The 10989-nt window shown below is 35.2% G+C and overlaps 2 protein-coding genes across 2 annotated transcripts; one reads left to right on the top strand and one right to left on the bottom strand.

Moving 5' to 3' along the window:
* Positions 1–247: 247 nt before the first annotated feature.
* On the bottom strand, positions 248–3019 carry LOC107818129 (L-type lectin-domain containing receptor kinase VII.1-like). Its single transcript, XM_016644071.2, has one exon. It carries the CDS (start codon positions 2983–2985, stop codon positions 928–930), a length of 2058 nt encoding a protein of 685 aa, XP_016499557.1. The 5' UTR covers positions 2986–3019; the 3' UTR covers positions 248–927.
* A 4669-nt stretch (positions 3020–7688) lies between these two features.
* LOC107818130 (leucine-rich repeat extensin-like protein 4) lies at positions 7689–9085 on the top strand. Its single transcript, XM_016644072.2, has one exon. It carries the CDS (start codon positions 7725–7727, stop codon positions 8868–8870), a length of 1146 nt encoding a protein of 381 aa, XP_016499558.2. The 5' UTR covers positions 7689–7724; the 3' UTR covers positions 8871–9085.
* The last annotated feature ends 1904 nt before the right edge of the window (positions 9086–10989 follow it).

The raw sequence follows: 10989 nt of genomic DNA, 5'->3' as shown, positions 1-10989 counted from the left end.
TAATGCCTAATAGTCGACCAATACCTCTACCCTAAATCCCATTCTCTTTCTTTCACTTTTCCCACTTGGGACCCCGGCTTTGAGTTTTTTTTAGTATTTCCATGTTGGGATAAGTTAGCAGTTCGCATTTGATATAAATTTGTATTTTATGTAAAGTTGCTAGAGTACGTTCGAACAAATAAAAACTTGTACACTTAAATATCCTAAAAGAGGTTTGATCAGGAAAAAACTTATAATCAAGGGCAGGTTTGTTTTATAAAACTTTATCATGGTATGACCAACAAAAGTATTGTTCTTTCATATTGCATTAGGTATGAGATAATACATGACTTGATGTATAACTTATACAAGGACTAACTTGCAGAAGTTAATAACGAATACCCAACACTAGATAATTAAGTACAAAATTTTATACCATGATTGTTTCTTCTAATACATCATATCAAATGTTTAAGGAAATGTATAAAAAAGAAACAAATGCATATATATATATATATATACACACACACATACACGCGACCTTACTAGAACAGAATCTATTCCTTAGGCTCGTACCAATATATCATTGAGTTCTAAGGAGACAGGAAACCAAGTCTGGTGGATGAATCATGGCCATTACACCAGAGCGTTATTAACAGCCCCCATCGCCTTCAGGTCAGGAACTGTGTTTGTTCATGAAGCAGCATTGCCAATTCAACCATATATATCTCCAACCATTTAATAAAAAAGAAAAACAATTACACATATATCTCAAAACCAACCCTTTTTCCTTAGCCATCTTATATAATTTGTTCATGAAGAAGCATTGCCAATTCAACCAACGATAGACCCTGGGAGTATAGAGATGAAGGTAACAAGGAGCAGAGTGATGAAGAAAAACCAACAATCATATTTCATCTCTACAGTCTGCAGAGATGTAAGTTAAAGTCACCTACCCTCCACTAGAGAATTTGTCCAAGAAATATGCCTGGAAGAACAATAATTGGATAGTATGGTATTCGGTCTCATACTTTCCAGAAGGTAAAAATCCATATCCTCAGCTTCAGATTCATCTACCTCTGAGTTCCTTTCAAAGAATTTCACCACTTGTCGCGTGGTTGGCCTAGCTTTGGGGTCTAGGCTCGCACATATCATCCCTAATTGCAATACCCTTAACGCCTCCTCTTCATTAAATCCTTGATTACTCCTTAATTGATTATCAAAGGCATTACTCAATTCGCCCCGTTTCATTAGTTCCCACAGCCAATCCACTAAAGGTGGCTTGCCTTCCTCTATTGGCCTCCTTCCACACATCACCTCCAATATTAGAACTCCATAACTGAACACATCAGTTTGCGTGGAGGCACGGCCTGTCTTGGCAAACTCTGGCGCCAGGTAACCAACTGTGCCAACAACTCGAGTCTCGTTAGCCACTTGACCATGATCATGCATTCTTGCTAGACCAAAATCACCAATTCTTGCATGCATTTCCTTGTCAAGTAAAACATTGCTAGCCTTAATGTCCCTATGCAACACTTTTGCCTCCCACCCCTCATGCAAGTATAGAACCCCTAATGCCACATCTTTCAAAATCTTAATTCTGTCTTCAAAACTCAACATGTTTCCCTTATCACATTCAAACAGCTTTTTATCCAAGCTCCCATTTTCCATATAATCATAAACCAAAATCAGGCTGCCTCCGCCTTTCTTGCACCAGCCTCTTAATGCCACCAAATTTCTGTGCTTTAGCCTACCAAGACTTGAAATCTCAGTCAAGAATTGCCTTCCCTCTTCACTGTTTTCATGAGAAATGCGCTTTACTGCAACCTCTGAACCCCCAGTCAAAACCCCTTTATAAACCTTCCCATTACCTCCAACTCCAATCACATTGTCATCAGCAAAACCCTTTGTTGCAGCATCAATTTCTTGATAAGTAATCCTATGTGGCCAATATTCCAATTCCCAATCTTCCGTACACTCTTTTTCCCTTTTTATTCTCCTATTTCTCTTAATTAGAAACAATGAAGCTACAGAAGTGACCATAACAAGAAAGAAGAGTGATATTGTCATACCTACAATAAATCCCTTCGATCGATAGACTGGATCTTTAGGAAGCTCAAATGAAGGCAACCCATGTGTGATCAAAGCATCACTAATCGAAAAATTGGAGTTACTAAAACTCCAAGCTAAAATCTTGTGACCTTGAGCAAGAGATCCAGTGGATGCTGTGAACCCCACATACATCTCATCCTTAAAAACTTGAGAAAGATTCAGAAGGAAATCCAACAAAGGTTGCTTAGGCCTTTTCATACCAACTGGTGCCATAGTAACATTAATGTGGAAATCTGCATAGTCAATCCAAACTTGGTAGTTTTTTCCATTATTCAACTTTAAAGTCTCGAAAGGCTCTTCATTTAGGCTACCATTATCATTATACTTATTGTACATATCAGGCCAATAGCCTGCTTCATGAGCAAACACTGATTCAAGAGAATTGACATCAATTCCAACATGGTTGTTATTTATGTCATTGAATTCTTGATTCTTGAAAACATCAAACTCAACCCCAAAGACATGGTTATCGGGATTCCCATTATTTGTGAAGTTAAAGAAACCTAAATTCTGTGAAGAACTCGACCCCCTGTAAATACCTGTGTGTGGCACAAACAAGAAAACTATGCCATGTCCTGGTAGCCTGTCCCTATAAGGCGCCATAGCAAAAATGAAAGATGTTGAAAAGGGAAGAATTTGGGATGAATTGGGTGCTTTTGTGACAATTTTTGAAGGGTGTAGAGCTCTACCATCTGAAAAGGAAATCGCATCAAGGGTAAGGCTAAGTATTCCAGATTCAATATTAGCATCCCCATACGCTGACATATCTGATGGTTTAAAGCCATTGAAGACAAAATCAATAGCTGAAGCTGATTGAATACTAGAAAGTATGGTTATTAGCAGGTAGAGAAGAAGAGTTTTTAGGTGTTGCTTCATTCTGAGAAAGAAGCACATGTAACTCTCATGCCAGAAAAAATTATGAGAAGCAAGTGGTTACATAGGAAAAGGGGAATATTGAAAGGACACTTGGTCAAAGATTTGACAAAAAATACTTGGTCAACCAAAAAAACCATTTAAACTAAAAATAACTATATTATATATGTATAATTCATGTATAATATGTGTATAAAGTATATAATCAATATATAGTCTATATATATCGGCTAGAAAAAGTAAACACTGAATCCGAACGACATTTGTATAAAGATCCCAAGATTTTTCAGGATAGTGGAAATATCATAAAAATGAATGAACTCTTGATGACTGTTTCACCCAAAAGAAAAATTTAATTATCTGTGTCTAAAGTCAAGGAACTAAGAAAATGACAATAAAGAAATGCTGCAACATGCAAATGTGAAGATAAATAGGAAAAATAGTGGGATATTTTTATGAGTGGTACTTAACTAATGATATATTTTGTGATTTTTCAAAATTAGTGCCGAACCAAAAAAAAAGGCATAAAATGAGTGAGATATGAGCACTATAAATCACTATTTAAATTTTAAAATGGATAGACAGATTTAAAAAGTGGTAAGGAGTGAGTTGGATTTTTTTTTAACAATTTGTGTATATATTTTGTATTGAAAATTATTTTTATATATTATGATCAGTTTGTACATTCTGTTATATAAAGGTAGAATTTAGGTATAGTCTAATTTGAAATTTTAGTTTAGGCACTTCAATATTAGTGAGGAAGTGGAGAAAGTGAAATGGCGGCTGCCAGCTTGAAGAAAAGAAAAGTCCAAACAGAAAGCCTGACTCCTCCTTTTGGTGTAAAAAATATATAAGCTTGTATTTTCTTTTCTCATTTTGGTCATGTAGATTCATTGAAATAAACAAAAAGCAAAACAATTGGATACAAGGAAAAAAAGAAAAGAAATTTAAGTCCAATTAATTTTCAATCAATAAGTATGGATTTATTAAAGTCAAAACCAAACGATTTAATTTAAGTCCAATTACATTTTGGGGCATTTGCATCTATACCCGCTTTTTGGGTCACGTTTTAACTTGTGTCCGCTTTGCAAAAATTACAAGCGTACCCACTTTTTCGCGTAACTTTAGCATACGAGGCTGAAGTAGCAAAAACAATCACGCAACACTTCAGCATTCTAGTAGACGGGCCTGAAGTAGCAAGTGTGCTGAACCAAGTGTGCTGAAGTTTTTGTTTGTAATTGCTGAACTTAAGCATAGTAGCTGAAGTTTTGTTCTCTATTTGCTGAAGTTTTTGTTTGTAATTGCTGAACTTAAGCATAATAGCTGAAGTTTTGTTCTCTATTTGCTGAAGTTTTTGTTTGTAATTGCACTAAATAAGCTGAAGCTTTTTTGTCCTGGATTCATTAGTTTTGCTATTAAGCTTTTTCAAAAACTTCAGCAGAAGATGCTGAAGTTATTTAGTTCATTTATAAAACTTCAGCACTAAATAAGCTGAAGTTTTTTTTGTCTTGGATAAGCTTTTTCAAAAACATCAGCAGAAGATGCTGAAGTTATTTAGTTCATTTGTAAAAACTTCAGCACTAATTTGTCTTGGATTCATTAGTTTTGTCATAAAGCTTTTTCAAAAACTTGAGCAGAAGATGCTGAAGTTATTTAGTTCATTTGTAAAAACTTCAGCACTATATAAGCTGAAGTTTTTGAAAAAGCTTTCTAACATACTAGATAAATAATCAAATTGCCAACAGTATCTAAATCATAAATTTTGGAAAAAATAAACGTGAAAAGAATAAATTATCATGAAAAGAATCATTAAGTGTGACCTTAAACTTCTCATACGTGGAAATATTCACAAATGATTGTTTACTAACTTACGTAATTATTTATAATTTACTTTTAAATAATATGATAAACATACTTATGGCAATCATCCCATGAACTGAAGTTTCATAGCAGCACCAACAACATCAGAAGAAAGAAGAAGAAGAAAACGAAGAAGGAGAAGGGGGCTGAAGTTGTTTAAAAAGTGGGTACAAGTTAAAACTATAAAAAAAAATAGATATAGGTTAAATGAGGCGACCAAATAAGGCACCCGTACAATTTTTACACATTTTGGCTAGGCATTAAAGCCACTACATGACAAGGCCAATCCATAGTCTTCAAGCCCAGCGGTCCCCTAGAACTACTTGGATACTACTCTACCTAACTCCTGGTTCATACTTCACATTTATATAAAGGGGTCACATGCTCCCCTCTTGGCTGGAGGAAGGAGAGAGCAAAAGGCGGTCCATATCTTCTTCTGGAAGTCTATAGCAAGATGGAGAGTTCGCGAGAGGCCTTTCCCTAGAAAACAATCCAAAGTACAGCTCAAAGTTCTTGAAGATTCATGAATATATCACCAAAAGTCCATCCGAAAGACACTTTATCAGCCGTCGGATCAAGGTGAACAAATCGAGGTATAGAATTAGGGGATACAAACCGAGTTGTACTCATAAATACAAATCAATAAAATGATTATTTCTCACATTTATTTTATTATTGCAGTTATTTATTTTGTGGATGCAAAATTGGTGACGAACATATGCATCATTGCTTATTCGCAGATAATTCTAAAACCAAGGGTGTATTTGGTATAACTGGAAGAAAATATTTTCATGAAAAATAAGTAGTAATCTTATTTATTTTTCGGTGTTTGGTACGCAAATTAAGGAAAAATAATTTCTCAAGAGTATTCATAAATAATTTAGATACAATAAACATGAAGTCATAATCTTTCAAACCAACAACCTTCCAAACCCACAAATTTCATAAACTTCCGAAACCGCGAACTTTCGAACCCGTAAACTTTATAATTTCTAAACCCGTAAACTTCCAAACAAATAAGCTTCTGAACTCATAACTTTGGAACTTTTAAAATTTCGAGCCTGTAAACCGAAAGATGAAAAAACTAAAACTGAAAATATATATAAAAAAATATTTTTTCAGGGGGGAAGGGGTGGCAGTGGGGTGGGTAGTGCAGAACACCGAAAAAACAGAAATTTCAAAATTATGGCGGGGTGGGGGGTTGGATGGTGCAGAAAAAAAGAAAAAACAAAAATTTAAAATTACAAAAGAGAAATGCTGGGGTTGGGGGGGGGGAGCAGCAGGGTTGGGGGTGACGAAAAATACTGAAATTTAAAAAAAAAGCCTTTTTCGAGAGAGGGGATGGGGTTGGTAGGCGTGGGTGGGTTGGGTGGGTGGGTGTGGAGTGTGGGTGGAGTTGGTGAGGGCGGGGAAGGTTGAGAAGGAGTTTTGGAAAATGTTTTCCTTCTATTGATAAGGAAAACATTTTTCTCTAATTGGAGGAAAATGAGTTCATAAGAAAAATATTTTCTAAATCATTTAAGCCGACCAAACATGAAAAAATTGAAAAATATTTTTATGTTTTCCTTCCTACCAAACACACCCCAAATGTAGTAATCCTTGATAAGATAAGTTTTGACGAAATAGACCTACCTGCGTGATGCAATTTCGTATGACCATACGTACAAATATGAAATTCTTCCTTTAGAATAGGACCTTGATGGCAAGGGCGGATGCACGGTTAACGAGATGGTGACGGCTTCGCCGAATTTTTTACTATTGTGCGAAAATAGATAAGTAGGAAAAAATGGACTCAATAAAATCAATATACTAAGGCCATTTCTTGTTTAGATGTATGATAATTAAAGTTATTATTCCCATATCAAAGGCGGAGTCAATTTTTGCTGCTTATGGGTTCGAATTCTAATCTTTTCGAGCTACTATGTTCTAAATTAGCAATCTGTATATAATTCAATGGAATTTTTTAAAAGACAAATACAATATTTGGACCAAAGTTACTGGGTTCGGTCTAACCCACAACTGCAAAGCCAGCTCCACCCTTGTTCCCCTTCTTCTGTTAATTTCGACACCTCTTACAAAAAATCATGAATACGTCCAGCTTGATGCGATCTTGATTGTCCTCGGAGATGCTCGAAGGCTGGGAGCATATAGTCAGATTAGGCAGAGATGCAGTGCTCAAGATGTTGTAAAAGAAACCATGTTTGTTTTATTCATACTTAAATATGGATTTAGAATTTTAAGTCAGTGAGTTGGGAGTATACTAAACTCAAAACTCCTTGTATCAAGTGGTGCAAACCAAGTATGCTTATGTAACATCCCTTAATGGTCATGCTTCAATTGGTTTTTGACCAAACCATCACATAAAGCTATTCCTAGTACAACTTTGATCACCTCAAGACTTTGTTATGAAACAAAGCTTATCCCTTCAAATTGAAGTCAAAATCCAGCCCCCTTCATCCATTTTGTATCTCTCAAATCCCACTTCAAACAACTGAGAAAGCTACCTGTAAGGAGAGAGGTCCATCTCATGCACATCTTCTTCTACCTCTGTTTTACTTATGTGTCTTATTCTCAAGAAAAATTAACTATCTACATTCATTTAAGGTTTACAGAGTCTAGAATTTTGAGTAATTTCACATAAACCATCATAGAAAGGCATGAAAACATAACTTAGATATAATTGTGTTGTCATTATTTTTGACAGTTAAGTGTCGCCGTAGAAGGTTGTTGCAGAATGTAAATTTTTAGAGGTCAAATGGTTAGAGGATTATCACTTAAATTGTTCAGAAGCTACATGATTAACTAGAGGACTAAAAACTCTTTCCAAATAAAAAGAATTCACCCTATAAAAACCAAGACATGCGTATAATTGCTTGCATTGCAGAGACTAATTAACAAAAATGGCTTCATTTTCCAATCCCATTACCACCACCACCACCACCACCTTTATTATCTTGATACTAAGTCTTACATCCTTGTTCAACAACTTAACAGCCAAAAATGGTCACAAAACCGCCCTGCACCATAATCGTCGTGGCCATTCTTCCTCCATTAACGCTATAGCAAATCCACGGCTCCATCAAGCCTACATTGCTCTACAGGCTTGGAAGCGCGTGATTTACTCTGATCCTAACAATTTAACTACCAATTGGATAGGTCCTTCAGTTTGCAATTACACAGGAGTTTACTGCTCAAAACTCCCTAATGACACAAAAATCCAAGTTGTTGCTGGCATTGATTTAAACCATGCTGATATAGCCGGTTTCTTGCCTGATGAACTCGGCCTTCTCAATGACTTAGCATTGCTTCACCTAAACAGTAATCGTTTTTGTGGAATCCTTCCGCTTACTTTATCCAATCTAACTCTCTTATATGAGCTTGATCTTAGTAACAACAGGTTTGTAGGTCCTTTCCCTGACGTCGTCCTCTCTCTTCCTTCGTTAAAGTATCTTGATCTTCGTTACAATGAATTCGAAGGGCCATTGCCTTCTCAACTCTTTAGCAAGAATCTTGATGCCATTTTCTTTAACAACAATCGTCTCACGTCTATAATCCCATCAAATTTAGGCTCAAGTTCAGCTTCTGTTATTGTTTTCGCGAATAACTTCTTTGGAGGTCAACTTCCACCTAGCATAGCCAACTTTGCAAACACATTAGAAGAATTACTCCTAATTAATACTAGTTTAACAGGGTGTTTGCCTCCTGAAGTTGGATTCTTGTACAAGTTAAGAGTGTTTGATGTGAGCTATAACAAGTTAGTAGGGCCAATTCCTTATACTATAGCAGGGTTAGCTCATTTGGAGATGCTAAATTTAGCACATAATATGATGAGTGGAATTGTGCAAGAAGGAATATGTGCTTTGCCTAATCTGTCAAACTTCACATTCTCTTATAACTATTTCTGTGAGGAGCAAGGCATTTGTAGCAACTTGACATCAAAGGGCATTGTATCCGATGATCGTCGGAACTGTCTGCCAGATAAGCCTCTTCAAAGAAACAAGAAGGATTGTGAAGCTGTGAATGAGAATCCAGTTGAGTGTTTTTAACTTCATTGTTGTTGTTGATGTTGTTATTCATAGTGGTTTTGTTCCTTGTGAAGTTGCTTCTGTCCTAGCTTCCTAGCTTTAAATTTTTATTGTTTCTTTTTCTATTCAAATGAACCAAAAAAAAGGTAAAGGAAGTGTGTTAATACAAATTATGGAATAATGTAAATATTGGTTTAAAGCAAACAGTGGAAATCTGGTGTGTATTGAAGGTTGTACATATTGGTTTGAAATTTTCGTTCTAATTGTTTGTATGTGGTACTAGCAGCTTGTCCAAAACAAAGATTTCTCAATCATTAAATCAATTAATCCTCAATGCCAAACTTGTTGGGAACACTGATATGAATCCTCATGTATTCCGTTACATAATATGATTGGCTAGCTGCTTGTGTAAAGATCCCTTTGGTCTCCTTAATATGGTTTGGGCAATCCTCAACTCATGAGCTAGAGTTAGACGCAAAGTTCATTTCTTTAATATGGTATCAAAGCATGAGTCCCAATTCTCGTTTTTAGGCCCAAGATTCATTTTTTTATCACAAAGCTCATACAAATGGAGTTTAAGCAAAATTCCTTCCCAAGCAATTTTTTTTTGTCGGGGTGGAATGTTAAACTTTGTGAAGTAAACAGAGATGGGGAGGTGACTGAAGAAAGCTTTCCGATTTTCCTGTTTCATTGTAAAGTTTTATGAGCTTATTTACTGTTCACCATAAGCAACACTGGCAACTTGATTTTTAAGCTCATCTATAGTTAGTCGCTAAAGCTTTGAATAGTAAGTTAAAAGCCAATAGACTGTATAAATTTGGTTATGATAGGGGTGGGAAATGGGCTATTTGGACTAGTGGGTTGACTCATTAAATGAGTCATTATCCAACCCCGCCCAAAGTTTACTTGGGTTAAAATAGGCTGGATCAAGATGGACTGACTCATTTAATGAGTCATTACCCAATCCTGCCCAAAGTTCACTTGGGTTAAGTGAGCTGGGTCAAGATGAGCTAAACAAAGGGTTGTAACTCAACTCGCCCAAGATGACCCAAAACTTTGCAATATTATCAACTTTTAAACAAGCATATATAAAAATTATCTTATGTTTTGGAATAAATGACAATTCATGCCTAATGATTTCTTTCTTCAATTTAGATTTAGAACTTTATTTGATAATTCTTCATCTTATAATACTAACAAAAATTAGAATAATAAAAAATGGTAAAATTAAAACTTCCCACCCACCCACCTTAACCCATCTCCCACCATCCCAACCCCCACCCCCACTCCCACCCTACATAGAAATATTATTTAGAGTATTTTCTTTTAATATTGTAGATAGCGTATTTCCTTTTTCATTTCACCAAAATGAATATTTTCTTTCTTTTTTTTTTATATAGAAAAAGTATTTTCTTTCATTGCAATAAAATAAATACTTTCTTTCATGATATAGAAAAAATATTTTCTTTTTCACAAAATGAGTACTTTCTTTTCATGTTATAGAAAAAATATTTTTTTTTTGTTTCAACAAAAAGAGTACTTTCTTTTCATGATGTAGAAAAAGTATTTTCTTTCCACAAAATGAGTACTTTTTTTTCTGTTGTAGGAAAAATATTTTCTTTTATTTCAACAAAAAGAAGATTTTCTTTTCATGTTATAGAAACGTATTTTCATTCATTTCAATAAAATGAGTACTTTCTTTTATTTTATCGTGATAAAAATAGCTCAGTACCCGTCCTTTATTTTATTGATATAAATTTTATTTGTTGTTTTTTTTGTTGTGATAATGTATTTCTTTTTTATTTTCAGATTTGTTTCATGTTTGATGATTATTTTTGTCAATAACAGTTAGTTAAATAAATCATTCGACGCCATGAAAAGAAAGTAGTCATTTTATTGAAGTGAAAGAAAATATTTTTTTTATGTCATAAAAAGAAAGTACCTATTTTGTTGAAATGGAAGAAAATGCATTTTCTACATCATGGAAAGAAGGTACTCTAAATAATATTTTGAGATATTTAGGGGTGGGGGAGTCGGGGTGGGGGCGATGGGTGTGTGAGAGTGGGGAGGTGAGGATTGAGGGTAAGGATAGAGGTAGGGGTTGGGGGGTAGGGGTAGGGGTAGGGGAGGTGGGTGGGGT

This window comes from Nicotiana tabacum, chromosome 8 (genome assembly GCF_000715075.1).
Source record: "Nicotiana tabacum cultivar K326 chromosome 8, ASM71507v2, whole genome shotgun sequence".
Lineage (NCBI taxonomy): Eukaryota > Viridiplantae > Streptophyta > Magnoliopsida > Solanales > Solanaceae > Nicotiana > Nicotiana tabacum.
Note: the sequence above shows the minus strand (reverse complement) of the source record. Positions and strands in the feature narration are given on the sequence as shown.